Source organism: Daldinia caldariorum (assembly GCF_022478825.1).
Source record: "Daldinia caldariorum strain CBS 122874 unplaced genomic scaffold F4812scaffold_4, whole genome shotgun sequence".
NCBI classification, from domain to species: domain Eukaryota; kingdom Fungi; phylum Ascomycota; class Sordariomycetes; order Xylariales; family Hypoxylaceae; genus Daldinia; species Daldinia caldariorum.
In genome coordinates, this window is record NW_025953040.1 from 1,213,493 (window position 1) to 1,229,551 (window position 16,059).

A 16,059-nucleotide genomic window follows, 5' to 3' on the forward strand; every position below is an offset into this window, starting at 1 on the left:
TCTGGTCGTCACGTTTCTTATTGAATCTTGCTGACATAACCGTACCTGAATTGATTTAGTATGATACCTATACCTAGGTACCTAGGTCTTTAACAGGTAGCTCTTTAAATATAATATAAATGCCTAGGTACCTAGGTGTGTTATAAGTATACGGACTGTAAACGCCCAATGTCGTCATCATCATACCTACCTCTCAGGGTCTTTATTAGCTTATGATCGATTTATCATATCCAGTTTAACTTGGTCCATTTCTTGATTCCCCCCCTTCACTTTTCGTCGCTTTTCGTAAATGGCACAAGACGATTGTAATACATACCCCTCAACAAGGCTAGTTGTTGTCCTCTACTAATCGAACACGAATCAAAAGAGGATTCGGTTCTAACTCTGAAACCATTCGTCCGGGGGATTTAAATACATGCCCTCAATCACTTACACACATTGCACACACCCCCACAACCACACAATACACACACACTACTACAAACCCCGGGACGTAAGGTATATAAAACCGATGATGGCCAGCTTCATCCTTCGGCTCTCCCTAGCTTATTAACTTAAAGTCGCATGCATTCTGCGGTGGTCACAAACTTGGAGATCTCACAAGAAATAAATACAAAGCTTCTTAGTTTTCAACCAACCACAACTCGCGCTCGAGACACGACCTTCAACGAAAGCCACTTACAGGATTAGAATTTCGATATTTCCGCCCACCTACTCTTTTTATACTTTTCCTATCTTCGACGGACCGCATCTTACATCAATTCCAGATTACAGGGTCCCCCCTAGGCCTTTCTTTTGCCCATCACAAGTTTTAGAGAGTCACGCAATCTCACCGCGTGTCTACCACCTACCAAAAATCACATGCGCCTACTATCTGCCTATACTCGCTTCCATCATCTCTTTTGCCTCTAACTTCAACTCTTTCTCGGGCGCCATCGGTTCCTTATTTCATTGGACCAGGTCCTAACATCGCATCCACTCGGGACGCACGAACGGCCAAGGCGAAGCTGTGTGTCTTCTCTAGACTAGCAAGAGAATAATAATACTAAAGTATAATAATAACAAAAAGATAGTCACCTGCTCTTATTGTAAGTACGCATTCCATGTTTCCCTCATGAAACTCTCCCCCTATTGTTTGTTCCGAGATGGCTGACATATTAATTCTAAGAGGAACTGAGGCTCTTCGAAGAGTGTCATTTCGTAACGATATCCAACGATTTCCAATTCGCACTCTGGCAGAAATGGCCGGTCCGAGCAGTTTGGCGCCCTCCAAGTCGGAGGGCACACATACCGACGATGAGGTCGCTTTAACTCCCGACGATACAACTCCATCTCCATCTCTAGCCTCTTCACCTCACCAGCAACCCGTAGTCGATCCGCGCAAAGTAGGCGACGACGCTTCTAACAGCCCTCGAATATCGAGGAACCCTTCCTTCTCGGGAAGCAGTTCCTATCATGAAGATTGGGACTCGTATCCCCCTCTAGACAGGTTAACTGTCCTGGACCTCCTCGACAACTTTGCTCTACCACAGCAGTTAGAGAAGCTGCAAAAGGGAATATCAGCACAGAGAGAAAAGGTCCGTAAATCCCAAGCTGCTCTTAAGAATAGAGGCCAGGTGGCCAAGGAACGCATGGTCGAGGAGTGGCGGCGTAGGGTGCCCTCGGCGGACGAACAGTTGGTCAGGTACAGAAAACGGATGAAGCAGAGTGTGGAGAAACTCGGCCGGCAATGGAACGATACCAAGGTTATTACCATGCGCGAGAAGGTCTCGTTCATCGGTGGTGTTATGAACATTTTCATCAGTGGTTACTTGTTGGGTGCTTTCCCCGAGTATTTTCACATCTGGTACACGGTCCAGCTCATCTACTACATGCCCATCCGCTTTTATACTTACAGGAAGCGCGGCTACCATTACTTCTTAGCCGACCTGTGTTACTTCGTCAACTTACTACTCTTCCTCAGTATCTGGGTCTTCCCGGCTTCTAAGAGACTGTTTATTGCTGCGTATTGCCTGGCTTTTGGAAACAACGCCGTGGCAATTATTATGTGGCGTAATTCGCTCGTGTTCCACGACTTCGACAAGGTCACATCCCTGTTCATACATATCATGCCCTGCGTCACGCTTCATTGCATGGCTCACCTCTTCTCGCCAGAGGATCAACGCGAACGATTCCCCGCGCTCTGGACCATTAAGACCTCTCCGCCAGGTTCCCCAACCGCTTACGGTAATCTCGTATCGATGCTCGCCTGGTCCACGATTCCATATGTTTTCTGGCAGCTCAGCTATTACTTCTTCATTACGGTTCGCCGGCGTGAAAAGATCGCTGCCGGTCGCCCGACCTCTTTTACCTGGCTGCGCCGCTCGTACTCCAAGACCTGGATCGGCAGGATAGTGCTCTCATTGCCAGAAACCCTGCAAGAGTTCGCCTTCATGCTAATCCAGTACTTATATGCTGTGTTGACCATGTTGCCCTGTCCCCTGTGGTTTTATAGCCGCTGGGCCTCGGCCGCCTTCCTTATCATAGTCTTTGTATGGAGCGTATATAACGGTTCAACCTTTTACATCGACGTCTTCGGAAAGCGCTTCCAGAAGGAGCTCGAGGCCATGAAGGCTGAGGTTGCTAAGTGGCAGAACAGCCCCGATGTGCTCGGGTCTCCGTCAATGGCCCCTACTCCCGCGGTAGAGGCAGAAATCAAGCTCGGCGCGGCCGATACCGAAGAAGGCGCCGATGTGACCGTCCGGGTCCAAGACCCTGCTAGCGGCCGGCGTTTAAGTGTGGATGAGATCCCATTGTTACATGAAGAGAGCACAACTAAAAACGGCGAATCTCTGAAGAGTGATTCGATGGCCAGTGGTATCGACGAGCGTATTAACGATACGGTGCGGGAAAGGAAACCCATCGAAACAGTCTCGTAACCGGATGGTGGAATCATTACTATTGGATATAAAACCCACAAGACTTTTTTCAAGTGATTCTTAAAAGATATCAGAGATAAACCGACTTGATGGTTTCAAGTTCGGTGGGCCAGTGGAATTAATTGGTTGGATTAACCCCCATCTTCTTAGCCCGGAACTATTGTGTAGTCTATTTTTTTTCTAGTCCGCTCGAAGTCCAGACGACACCTCTTCCTCCCCTAAGACTATCATCTCTCATCTCACTTTGCGTCTTCGATTTCACGTTACTTTCATACGTGCCCAAGTCGTTCATGCCCCCCCTTTTAACTCAATGCTCTTATGTGAGCAGCAAGTTCGTCAGGTAGTTAGATACGTCTTAGAAGCCTAATTATTCGGGAGGATCGCTGCATCTCGATATCCTTCTCACCCCCTTACTCCCCCCCTAATACCTTCCCCCCCCTTCTTCATATCAACTTGGTAGAGGACATGGAGTTTTTAATAAGACGGTTGGGAACCTTCGATACCGGGTAATGGAGAGGAAGAAGAAGAGGAACGAAGTTTACGAAATGGGCGGATGGTGGGACTTAATGAGACACTGCTCTTTTTCTTCAGAGTTTATTATTACGATACGATACCATTACATAGCGTGCTAGAAATCATAAAGAACCCCGTTTTTTTTTAACGGAATAATTAATTAATTATTGATGTCGATCCCGTACCTTCAGTTCCATTAATGCTATAGCTAATAAGTTTGTTGTGTCTATGGTTCATTTGCTTGTCGCCGATGTTGATGCTGCTGCTGCTGCTTCGGCGATATGATAATAGAAAATACATGTAGCAAGCTCAGACGATTTGCAAAATAACTAGGTAGGTACATAAGGTAGGTAAGTATGCGAAAAGCCACTGATGATAATCTATACTATGCCAAAGCCAAGCTATACATTCACTTCATATCACTCAACTCACTTCATAATGCATGACGTGACAACTACCTCCCGTCCTGTTAACGAACTTGCTTTTTTCTGTTTGCTCTTATGTAGTTCACAGAACGCTATCATAAGAATATTTATGATGCTCCGGGTTCACGCCAAGTGACCTTTTTTCATTTGACGTTACCCCTTTGTCGAGCCTACCAGCCGACCGATATCATATCGTATTCCTTTCCCTTCCAAAGACGTTGTAAGTCTGGCTCACCTTTCCGTTCTCCCCCTCCTCCTTTCGTTACTTCCCACAACGCCTTGCTGTTCCGTACCAAAAGAGGAGAAAAAAAAGGACATATCATCTCGGCCACCGGCCGCTCATCAACGCAATTGAATGCGAATTAACTAGCCCGTCAACCTTTGCAATACCATGGATAGTTAGGTAAGACTCCAAAAAGATCCGGACCCCCTCCCAAAAAAGTAAAACTCAACTCATACATGCAAAACGCCGATGGATGCAAGGAACTGCGAAAAGACCATTTGGCCCCCTTCAAATATGTCGTAAAACTAGGTGGATATCGTTATGGGGCAGTAGAGTCTGTCACCGTAAAGTAGATAGATCGGGGCTGAATTAATTTCGTCACCGAATGACTCCCCACTCGCTCAATCGTCCCCCACCGTCGCTGTCTTCTCTCTGGCCTGGTCGCCTTCCGAATACAGTCCAGAATCGCAGGGTTTCGTCGCCAGCTCCTGTAACTATTGTTCTGCCATCAGGACTCATCGCCAGATATAGCACCCGATATGTGTGACCAGTGAGGCTGACTACCTGCGTCATGGCAGGGTATTTCCAGACGACGATCTGGTTTTGACTGTAGCCATGCGTTGAGACGATTTCGTTGGAATTCTTCGACCAAGAGATATTGCAGACTTGGCTACCTGTATCTACCTCGTTGATGGCAGATCCACGGACTGTATCATGGAATATTATCCTTCGATCAGCTGTTCCACCGCCGGAGGCCAGTAGACCACGTTGGTGGGGCGACCATGCTATTGCTTTGACAGCAGCGGTGTGATCGGAAAATTTCCATAAAGGTGTTTCCGAGAGTTTATCCCAAACCATGAGTTTGTTGTCATTTCCGCCACTTGCCAATTGACCATCTTCGCAGTTCCATTTCAAGCCACAGACCTCCTGCTTATGTCCCATAAGCTTTCGCATCCACTGGTCGGGGGCCCTGACATCGCGATGGTATATCAGTCGATCTCGAGATCCTGATGTGAGAATATGAGTGTTCCAAGCCAATGATCCCACACGTGCAGTGTGTCCGGTCATCGTTCTTAAGCGCCTAGTCTTCTCAGCATCCCAGATCTGTACTAAGCCTTTTCCAGTCCCGATGGCTATGTGCGTGCCTTTCTGAATCCACGATACGCTTGTCACCGTGTCATCCTCCAGTGTACAAAGCTTGTTGACCCGGCTTGTTTGCGCATTCCACATGTAGACGCTCGAGCCCAGACCGACGCCTAAAACATTAGCGCTACCCCAGTCAACCAAGTTTAGGTAGAAGTCGTCGGCTAACTCGGGAGCATCTAGTACTTTGTAAGGTACTTTACTGACAGCTCTCGGTTGCCGCCTTGGGCTTAATAGCATTTGCTGGCTTCCAAAGCGAACTGGAGACAGGCTATATATCTCTGAGCGTATATCCAGATTAGGACCATGCCGGCTCTGTGGTGTCCGGGACGGCGTCGGTTGGCCAGCTACGTTGGAATGGTGGCGGGGAGACATGTAAGAGAAGAGATTCTTGTGAGGTGTTGATGGCGTAAAGCTTGCAGGTAGAGAGGGAGGGGGGTTGTTAGGTGGTGTGTGGGATCTCGTGCCATTATGAGTATGTGTAGAGTGTGCCGAACCTGGCAAATTAGCATCTGGAGACATCATTTGCGGTGTAGCCTGCGGTATTGTGTTCTCGAAGAGTTCTGCTCTCAACACTCGAGAAAATCTGTCGTTCGCTTCCTCAGCTAGGTATAATTAGCATCAGACCCTTGCATAGCAGAAAATTGAAGCTAGCTTACTTTGTTGGAAGTGAAGCTCACCATGTGGTGTTCGCTTCTTCTGTCGCGGGGGTGTAGCTGGCGACCCTCCCTCATGCATAAGACTGAAAGCGGAGACCATATCCTGACCGCTGCGTTCGGGTATAAATCTAAGAAATTTCTTAGCATGTGTGGATAAAGAGAGCACAGATAGAGTTTTATAACAGAAAGGGAAAAATTCATAGTTGAATCCAATCCCAGCCAGTCACAAACACTTCCGAGTCCCAGGCAACATATTTAATCGCTAGGGTAGGTGAATATGCGCGTTTACTAACCTGTCGCCATTGATGCGCTGTCGCTTCCTACTAGGACTCGCACTTGAAGCGCTATCTCGTCTGTCGGCAGATAGTTCCCTTGAGAGAGCCCGCGTCAAACTATCAGGATCGAAACCGCCTATACTCGCCCGCTCGCCTCTCCGTCCGTGACGTATATTCCTCGAATTACCACCTTCCACATTGTTCATCACCTGGAGTGTTCCTCGATCAGATGGCGGGGGAGGAGTGCCTGTCCTGGAGGGCGTGCGCACGGCGGGGCTTGTCGTATCGCGAGCTTGCCGCTTTAATAGCGGCGGTAACGCCGATACCGAATCAGATTCTATAGTCATTTTCTCTCATGCAGATGGAGTTCAAGAAGGGACGGTGGAAGCTAGGCAATTTCTTTAGGTAGAGGAGGCACGGTAGGCGTAATGGTCGAGGCAAAAAGCGCGAATCAGTTGGTACGAGTTGGAAGCCGAGAGTATCAGTTAGTTGGTAAAAACCAAGCCCATGGGAGAGTTTGGGTAGTTGTTGGAGGATTGGATATTATCGGCGAATATGTCCTGATTCCCCTGGGGGTTAAATAAGCTCTTTCTAGCGCATGCTCTTCTTGCTGTCGACGATACGGGCCAGAATTAAAGTGACGGGGTGGTTTGCAAGGGAGAATATGCCTATTATTTTGATCGCTTTCCTGCTGCTGCTGCTATTGCTCCCGTCTTTGGAAAAGGATTGAAAAATAGAAAGAAGAAGAAAAAAAAAGAGCGAAATGAAGAGAATAGAATATGGTCAAATGATAGTTTTTTGTTAGGGGAATTCGGGGTAAGTGAGCTAAAAATTGGTGAACAACCACAATGACAGTAGCAAGTTGGGAAAGAGGCGGCAGAGTGGTTTTCGTAATTTCGTGGACTTGGATGGAGGTTGAATGGCAACGACGGGCTGAATGGACCGTGCCAGGAAAGAAAGACCTGGCTCTGCTCTCGTTCCTGCTATGGCTTTTTTGGCGTGCCTGCAGGTCGCGACTTACAACGGACACAGGGGGCTTACCAGTGCTAAAGCTTGAACCCCCCACTATCCAATGATGTACAATACTTTTGACGAAAGCATCAAAAGGGCTTGTTAGCAGGTACCGATTAACTTTTTAGCCGACATTAGAAGGCCGCAAACTGTGTTCAATACCACCTACACCTTAATCAAAGTACGCTAAAAACTGATGACATGCACCCCCCCATTCTCTGACTCTGACTTTCTTCTATCAACAACAGATTGCAACACTTGAACTTTTTTTTAGATGATACGGAATATTAGTTGAAATGATAGTTAATCATAAATGAATTATTCTTCCTATGTACAAGCAGATACCTAAGGTACTATTATCACTTTGCCTTGAAAGGAAGAAATAATTTTAGCTAGGTACTCCAAAGCCAAAGACAACGGGCTGAGTTTCTGGTAGTGGCTGGGAAACGCGTATGTAAACAGTATTTACATAGTTTCATTTCCCCTTCTTTGTTCGCGGTTGCCAGACAGCCAGAATGGGACTGCAGGTATATAAACAAAAGTAAAAAGATTAAAAAGATAATTATGGGGGCAGGACTAGCTTGCAAGCACTAGCAAGCACCAAGCAACCGGAAACGGACAAGTGAGTTTGACCAAGACAACAACAATAACAACAACAGAGGTCCTCCATTACCCTGCAAGTAATTCAACACGTCAAAATACAAAAACTAAAGGACCCATTGCGCGGCCGAATTCGCGATGCAAGATTGAAAATTGACGCGCTTGTTCCACTCCCTTTTTTTACGTACCTAAGTTTTCATAACAGAAAGCAAAAGAAAGCGGAGGCTGCCCCTCGCAGTGCTACCTAACGTTGTGGTAAAAAGGGAGGGAGAGGTATTTGTATGTATATAGTTGGGCGCGGTTGGATTGTTTATTATTTTTGCTTACATGTACGTAACCTACCAGCTAAATTTCACAGGAACACGCGCGCATCCAATTTTCCGATTGGTTACGCGCTTTCCCACTCAGGGGTCATTGTTTAGAGCTGTCCTAAGACTTGTCCAGGTGGTCCCCGGATTTCCAGGTAATAGGTACCGCTGATAGGGTTAAGCACCTATCCGGCATATCCACTATCGCTACCCGCGTGTTGTGCCAGAGATGTATTGGAGATGTATTAGCTCGCCCCTGGAACGTGTTTATTATACATAAACAATACATACATCCAAGCAGAAAGATCTGCCAGCGGGCCCCGGCAGCGCGTTTAAGGCTTCCATTTCTCCCCCAATCCGTTGCAACCCCCAAGAAAAATAAACCAAAACATCCCCCAACCAGCGACGTCCATGATCGGATCGAAATGGCTTGGCATGACTAGGCCCTATCCATCGACCAGTCTATACTTAAGGAACCCGCAAGTCTTTGAGCCTTCGATTAGTTATTAATGAAGCATCTCTCATCCACCTATCCGCTCCATTATCGTGTTACCGCGTAGAAGTCCAGTAGGTGCATACATTCAATACTATAACAAGAGGAGGTAGTTATATGTTTGAAACAATGACAGCTCTATTCCTTACCTCTATCCTAGATCTCATTAACTCCGTATACGGAGTAGGTAGTAACCTCAAGATTTATTATATTTGACCCTATGCTTATTAGCCCTTAGGCAGTTTGATAACTGCAACCTCATCATTCCATATAAATCATCGTGAACACTAGAACATCCCCAATGAAACACGCCTCGCAATACCTAGAGTCTCTGAATATACATCGAGTCGCTATTAATTAATTACCTAGGTACTTGTGTCAATAAATGAGGGTTGGTGGTGTAGACCTAGACTCCAGTCATTGCAACATGAATCCCCATTGTCTACTACCTACCTAGGTACCTACCTGGTACGTAGGTAGGTAGCTATCAGTTTCTAGTTTAACAACAATACGACTCAATGCTTCATATAGTAGCCGACCTACCAATAAGAACAGATACATAGAGCTGAAACAATTCAGAAAGTTCTCTTTCTCGATGGCCAGTCGATGCGCGATAGGCAACCCGCTCCGGTCTCTTCAGTTTTATGATGTACGTATGCCATCACGGGCATGAGACGACGACTGAAGTTCAACTTGCCTAAATATTTCTCACTTAGGTCCCTTCTCTCATTCAGAGTCTTTCCAACCCTAGAGGTGTATGTTAAAGCATTTGCGTATCGTATCCTTACGTTTTAGCCCCCAAGGTACGGGGACGTTGGTAGTAGGGGGTGGACTTGAATCATACACCAATCAAGTTCAGTTTTCTATAATCCGTTCTTTACAACAAAACATACGCCATAAGTTCCCATTATCAGTAGACCTATAGCCATATCCACTCTCTGCAAGGCCAGTATGACACAGCCATCGAGACGCGGTGATTCACCCGGCAAGCAGAAGGTATCGTCCATAGCGATCGACAACGGGAGTCTTGGAGTGATGAGTGTGCGGTCCTTCGTAGCCTTCGAAAATTACGAGTACGATAATGAAGCCGAGGTTAATGTCATAGATATTCTCGAGGAGCAACCGAGCTTAGGAGCTTCTGTCGTCGATACCCTTTCGTCGCCAACAACGTTTGAAAGAATATGGGGAGAGACAGAAACCCCGTTCTTGGTTCGCCAATCCAGCCGTCAGAGACGTCTAGATGTTTGGTCACCCTGGATATTGATCATTGTCCAGCATTAATAGCAATCCCCGTTCGATCTCAAGTTCTCCCAGGAGTCGCAAGTATGCCTCGTGACAATAAGCCGTTCATATTGGCCCTTTTGTGAAACGCAGCCTTGCTGTATTCTAGGAGAGTATTGGAAGAATGATCTGATCTGATTCGAAGCATTGCTAGTCTTATCTCAGACAACGAAATCAAGGGAAAACTCGGCGTCTACATCTCCCAACCCTGGAGATGGCACAGGTCTCCCTAGCCTTCGGAGCAAAGGCCCAAGAGAACACGACAAACTTGCGCCAGTATCCGGGGATGAGATCAACCCAGCTTCGTTTCATCTCGTATCGCCATGTAAAAACGCACCTGCTCGATATTCTCTCGAAATGAGGTCAGAGTTTCTTTTTTTCTTTTTTTTTTCAGGAGAACATCAAGGTGCTGTACTACATGACCAGGTCCTCCTGGAAAAGTTGAAGTCGTTCCTTTAGGCGTTTGAAGCGAAATCTATTACTCTCCTAGTCTACTATTTGGATGCCCTGAAAGCACTAAAAGCTATAGATTATCGAACGCCGTCAACGAATCTCTGCTAGCAAGACTACACAAAATATCCCAAACCCTGGTTGGAGAAGACCTACCTGCCTACATCACCCATACTTCTTGGGTCTAGACAGTGGCTGTCGCTATCAAGCAGCGGATTGCGGATACGTTGCCCAGAGATCGCTCCGAAGGATTGGTGAATGTCTTCTGTTTGACAGATCCGTCGAGACATGACAATCCTATTGTATTTTCTAGTAAAGGTGTGCTTAGACAGGATATCAGACCAATAATAACTTAGCTAAACAGTATTAGAGTTCCATCGAATGACACAAGTGAGTTAGATTTTCGCAATCGGTGCTCTCTCCGTTATGACATGCCAACCGATGACTACCTAGATGCTACATGTTATAAATATCGTCTGGACAGCCTACCTTAGGGAGGTAGGTAAGCAATAGCCAATGGCACTATCATAGTACGGAGCTGGCTATGCCCTGGGCCAAAATTGTCGCGCCCTTCAGGGGCCTGGTACGAACCGATCGAGCACGAGATGAATCAAGGAGCACTACGAGGTCCTTCTAAACTACCGCCGGGACGGATCCCCATTCATCTTGTTATAGTAGCGCCTCTCCTAGACGACCGCGAGATTATTAGGTACCACATCAGCGCCCAGGTAGACGGTACCCATCACCACCACCACCGTCGCCGCTGCCGTCGCCAGGACGATGCAACAACAAGACATATAGATACACCACCTGTCTAATTGGAGTAGCAGTCAGTGACATTTGCGAATTCCGATCTATCCACGTATTATACATCTGCTTGCTTTAACTAGACCCTTTCATATCCTACTAGTGTCTTCCTTCCTACGGCTGTAGGCTACAATTTATCGCATCTGAGTCCCGTTGTTGAGCTCGTCAAGGGATATCGGACTATGGGCTAAGACAAGCCGTGAGGCTGGTCCGAAAGGGATACACACACGAGGTCCTAAGATGTCCGTCCCAGTAGCCAAAACGGTAGACATTTCTATCATGTGTATTGACGAAGCCAGTACCATCGTTCGGGTACCTTAGGTTAGGTACTTATGCTTTCATTCAAAGTCTTTTTATGTCTATCCCGAGGCCATAAGAACTGGTCAAAAATAAACCGCCCCCAATTGATATCAACGCCACCAGGATTCTTGAATTGGCAATCAACACGTTATCCACCGCCATGCCGAAAAATAAAAAAAGACAAAAGACAAGAGAATAAAAAGAAAAGTCCGAGCTGACAAGTCTGACCCAACCACATATTATAGATATCGGTTCCCGACTCAAGCTCGAAAACAAAATATGCTGGCTGGCTGGCTTCATTACGAACGTGGCCGTATCCTTAAAAAGTCGTTTCTATGCTGATTCCGCCTGGGCTAATAGACGCGCTCTCCAACCATCACATACTTCCTCGAAACCCCCAACGACTTCCCTACATACAATCGCGCACTCGCGCTTTTGTAGCCTCTCGCCCCAGTTCCCTTTCGTAAGCCACCTCTCTCCTTCCTCCTTGAGCTCCTCTTCGCGTTTCATCTCCGCTACCATCTCCTTAGCCGTCCTTAACCGCCTCGTAGCAGTGGTCGTGGTCTGTCGTGACATGTGCAGGGTATCAGAGAGGTAGTTCAGGGTTTGCACGAGGTCAGACGTTACGGAATGCAGCGCGCTCAGAGAGTTTAACGCGGAGGTCGCGGGCCGCGGCATTTCTTCCGAGACGGAGGTGAGTAGCGGTAGGAGGGAATCGATGGTCTCGGGGTCTGGGGGTTGGACTAGTGGTGATAATAGAGGGAAGGTGAGGTTATGGATTTGTCGCGTTTGATGCGCAAGATGTGTTGCCAAGGCCGAGTGAGCCGTTATTAACCTATGATGATAAAAAACACGGGTTAGATAATATTCCAAAAAAGAAAGGAAAAAGGTCAGTAGAATGCAGGAATCATCGCTCACCTTGTTGTGCTGCCCTCCACGCCCGACTGGGACCCGAGGTCTCTCAGCCCATCTGTCAATCGCCGAAATACGCCATCACTAGGACTGCCATTGTTTTCGGTACCCCTTCGGGCCAGAGATTCTACGGCGTCCATCCTTGCAACTAGACTCGGCGGCATGCCGGGCGATTCTAGATCAGATTCGGAACCATATTCGCTCCCATCGTATGCGCTTCCGGTCCGTCTGTGACCGCGCCCAGGGGGGGAAGGTATACCCAGACTCGTGTTCCTCGTCTTTTCTCGGTGGTCCGGCTGGCTTTCTACATCAACCCCACTATCTCTAATTCCATCATTCGCCGCCTGATCTAGATCCCCGAGTTGCGACCGTTCTTCCCCGTCTTCGTAATATTCCTCCTCGCCAGATCCCGACAAAGCGTCGGCCAACTCGTCCGCTAAATTTCCAAGACCGTTATCCTGGCCCATACCACCACCGCTGAGTTCATTAAGCTCGGATTCGTTCATACTGCTGCGTAAGGGTGTTAAAGGGTCTTGGAAGGAAGACTTCGAATGGCGTCGGCTGCGAGGGGACATATTGGGACTTGAGTTTTGAAAGGAGGTATCGATCGCAGAGCCTCGCCGAGAATGGCTGGGGGTATGCGGTGATCTCGACATATTTGCGAATCCGATACAGAACGCTCGCTAGATCCCACAGCGTATAATATAGAAGGCTTTTTAAAAAAGCAGTAACTTCGTTGTGCGTATAGTCGAGTGGACCATGTGTAGAGACGATGTCTTAGTCCAAGTTATCATACAAAGAAGTTGAGACGTCAAGAATAGGTTTGTCGTTTGTATTGTTCTATCCTTCTCGGAGAGTCTATGTCGCAGGGTTTGGTGATCCAAGAAACTTTTTTTTCTTCTCTCTTCGATATCGAGTCGGTGATGTGGATTGATTATTGATTTTAGGTACGCACGAAAAGTTGCTTGAGAAAGATCAAGTATTGTACACCCAATAATAGAACGGTTTATATTGAACGAAGGTAACAAGGGTTCAATGTTGGTAGTAGTAGGTACTACCCTGACAGGTCTGACTGCTGTGTAATACCAGGTAATCAGATGTAAAATAAGAACCACATTTTATTAAGATACAATACTTGACTTGTGCTAGTGTTGCGTGTGTAAGGTATGGCTGCGACGGGACAGGCACCTGCCGATTTAGGAACATGTACTTATACAAGACATTATCTAACGCATTAAATTCTTTAGCTCGTCGAGTGTCGAGGTTTTCCGGCTCTTCAATTAGGATATTTTGAGTTTGAGAGATAAATGGCCCTAACCTAGACGGCTTTAAGAGTCCGCCGCTAGCCCCACCTTCATTTTTGTTATATTCCGTGCTTTTGGAGGGGCAGATGCCCTCTGGTTACGTTACTTAAGGCACTTAAGCCTTAAGGCTTCTTAGCCTTTAGGTATCAGGTACCTAATATCGCATACAAGGTTGATTCTTGTACAGTATTTCCATTGTATTCTCGTTCGTTAAACCAACAGGACCTACATTTTTTTTTTGTTCACTTTTATATATATCACTAAAGATATGCAATGAACAAGTGACTGAGCCATAAAAAAAGATCTACAATCTTGGTATTATATACACTACTCCTAATCTTATTTCCATTAAGCCCCCTTTTTTTTCTGCCTCGCAATTCGCTTACCTCCACCTGGGCTTTCATGCAACCGGATGTCAGCAAATTAGACATATGCCCAAGCGTCTTCGACACAAGAAAAATCCGATTTTAACTGCTTGGTAGCTTAAGTGGAAATTAATAATCCAGCAGCCATGGCCTCTTTTCGACGTTTCCGCCCGGATGACTTAGACAAATTCTCCAAATGCAATCTTGACCCGTTGACCGAGACGTACGATCTAAGCTTCTATCTTCAATACTTTGCGAAATGGCCCTCACTATTCCAAGTCGCCGAGGATCCCAACGGAAACATAATTGGTTATAGTATGTCAAAAGTCTATGCCAGTCTAACTAGGTTACTCATCACTCTACAGTTATGGGCAAGTTGGAAAGCTCCCCAGATTATTTCCAGTACTCTGAGCATTATCTACCATGGCACGCGCATATAACTGCCCTTACCGTGGCCCCTGAAGCCCGTCGTCTTGGCATTGGAAAGATTCTCACAGAAAGCCTCGAAGTTGCTGCAGAAGCTGGCGACGCTTGGTTTGTCGATCTGTTCGTGAGGAAAAGCAACACCAGAGCTATTAATTTTTACGAGAGTATGGGTTACAGCGTATATCGTGTAGTCAAAGATTACTATGGCGATAATGTTAACGATCCCACTGCCCACGGTGAAGACGCCTACGACATGCGTAAACCCATGTCCCGGGATAAGACACTGAAACACATTCGGGAGGATGGAAGAAATCACGAAGTTCAGCCCGAGGATGTCTTTTAGCGGAGTTAATTGTGTTAGCGACCTACATTGCGCCGTCGACAGAATATACGCTTCCGCTCACGTACGTCGAGTCGGGACCTAAAAGGAAAGCGATGACATGGCCGCACTCCTCCGCCGTGCCCTGTCTGCCGAGAGCCGCCGTATCATCAAATGGTGCGTCAGATGGTCGGTTATGGATTTTCCAGCTCTTCTCCATCAGCGGAGTAAATATGGCACCCGGAGCCACCGCGTTCACACGCACTTGCCGGGCTCCGTTTTCTTTGGCAGCAGCTTTTGTCAGGCCTATAACACCATGCTTGCTGGCATCGTACGCTCCGTGTTTGGCAAATCCTAGATTGGCGATCAGCTCTGTCGTTCTTTGGGCATAAGACTGGGCCATTGGCTAGGTACCTTGAAGCCCGTGGATAGAGGAAACATTCACAATAGAACCACCGTCAACGATTTTCCGAAGCTCCGCTCTTAAGCAATACATGGTCCCCGTGAGGTTAACTGCGATTATCTTATGCCATTCGTCGTCGTCGAGGTCAGCAACCTCTCGTATGCCATGATGTTTGCCGATGATACCCGCAACATTAGCGGCACCATCGAGTTTGCCGTATTTCTGGATGATACCATCGATCCAAGATTCCACCTCTTCCCGCTTAGAGACATCAACCTTGGTAACAGTGAAGGACGCGTTTTTACTGGTAAAGTATTCCTCCGCCTTGCTTATAGCCACAGGGTCGATGTCGGCTATACAGACGATCCCGCCGCGTTTGGATAATATCTGTGTTGTTGCAAACCCGATTCCGCTAGCACCACCAGTGATTGCAAACACTTTGCCATCAAGTGTGGCCATCGTTGCTCTTTATTATGATTTATTTTGTAATTAAGGGTAAAGGCACAATCACGAAGTAGTGGTGGCGGGGTAGGATCGTTTAGATAACACCTATTAAAGGGGGATTTATATGCGGTTTTACGGGTTAGTGGGCACCGAGATTCGAAGGTTCAAAAAGGATCTTGCGGATGATTCCATCTTTCGGTTCAACTATACAGAAGCCCGGTAAGTTATAAACATAGATGATTCCGGTAGAAAACCAGGATTAGTTTTTGACGTTAATAGTATGGATACTCTACCCCTTTATCATGCAATACCGACACCATGCCATTTTTTTTCTATGAGTTATCCCCTTCGACTATCTAGTTATCTTTATATGAAAAGAAATGTCTTGGCGGATTAAAACCGAAGAAGACAGGATGAACTGTTCATTGATGCTCCTTTATAACTCTCCATAACGGTACGGTTAAGCTTGTCGTTTCCGAG

At 46.8% G+C, this 16,059-nt stretch overlaps 6 protein-coding genes across 6 annotated transcripts; 3 read left to right on the plus strand and 3 right to left on the minus strand.

Moving 5' to 3' along the window:
* Positions 1–1,145: 1,145 nt before the first annotated feature.
* F4812DRAFT_450321 (uncharacterized protein) lies at positions 1,146–2,918 on the plus strand (the record flags this gene model as incomplete). Its single annotated transcript, XM_047936079.1, has 2 exons — positions 1,146–1,190; positions 1,275–2,918. The coding sequence occupies 2 exons, from the start codon at positions 1,146–1,148 to the stop codon at positions 2,916–2,918; spliced, it is 1,689 nt and encodes a 562-aa protein (XP_047792295.1).
* A 1,306-nt stretch (positions 2,919–4,224) lies between these two features.
* F4812DRAFT_308905 (WD domain-containing protein) lies at positions 4,225–6,753 on the minus strand. Its single transcript, XM_047931306.1, has 3 exons — positions 6,175–6,753; positions 5,882–6,009; positions 4,225–5,827 (listed from the first exon to the last, which is right to left on the minus strand). Exons 1-3 carry the CDS (start codon positions 6,501–6,503, stop codon positions 4,458–4,460), a joined length of 1,827 nt encoding a protein of 608 aa, XP_047792296.1. The 5' UTR covers positions 6,504–6,753; the 3' UTR covers positions 4,225–4,457.
* A 2,262-nt stretch (positions 6,754–9,015) lies between these two features.
* Positions 9,016–10,150, plus strand: F4812DRAFT_308986 (uncharacterized protein). The gene has a single exon (XM_047931308.1). The coding sequence runs from the start codon at positions 9,520–9,522 to the stop codon at positions 9,847–9,849; it is 330 nt and encodes a 109-aa protein (XP_047792297.1). The 5' UTR covers positions 9,016–9,519; the 3' UTR covers positions 9,850–10,150.
* A 1,531-nt stretch (positions 10,151–11,681) lies between these two features.
* Positions 11,682–13,162, minus strand: F4812DRAFT_308957 (uncharacterized protein). Its single transcript, XM_047931307.1, has 2 exons — positions 12,325–13,162; positions 11,682–12,241 (listed from the first exon to the last, which is right to left on the minus strand). The coding sequence occupies exons 1-2, from the start codon at positions 12,972–12,974 to the stop codon at positions 11,740–11,742; spliced, it is 1,152 nt and encodes a 383-aa protein (XP_047792298.1). The 5' UTR covers positions 12,975–13,162; the 3' UTR covers positions 11,682–11,739.
* Positions 13,163–13,708: 546 nt separating this feature from the next.
* F4812DRAFT_308993 (acyl-CoA N-acyltransferase) lies at positions 13,709–14,947 on the plus strand. The gene is made up of 2 exons (XM_047931309.1): positions 13,709–14,302; positions 14,353–14,947. The coding sequence occupies exons 1-2, from the start codon at positions 14,134–14,136 to the stop codon at positions 14,754–14,756; spliced, it is 573 nt and encodes a 190-aa protein (XP_047792299.1). The 5' UTR covers positions 13,709–14,133; the 3' UTR covers positions 14,757–14,947.
* Positions 14,768–16,024, minus strand: F4812DRAFT_309017 (3-oxoacyl-reductase). The gene is made up of 2 exons (XM_047931311.1): positions 15,147–16,024; positions 14,768–15,086 (listed from the first exon to the last, which is right to left on the minus strand). Exons 1-2 carry the CDS (start codon positions 15,592–15,594, stop codon positions 14,779–14,781), a joined length of 756 nt encoding a protein of 251 aa, XP_047792300.1. The 5' UTR covers positions 15,595–16,024; the 3' UTR covers positions 14,768–14,778.
* Between the last annotated feature and the right edge of the window lie 35 nt (positions 16,025–16,059).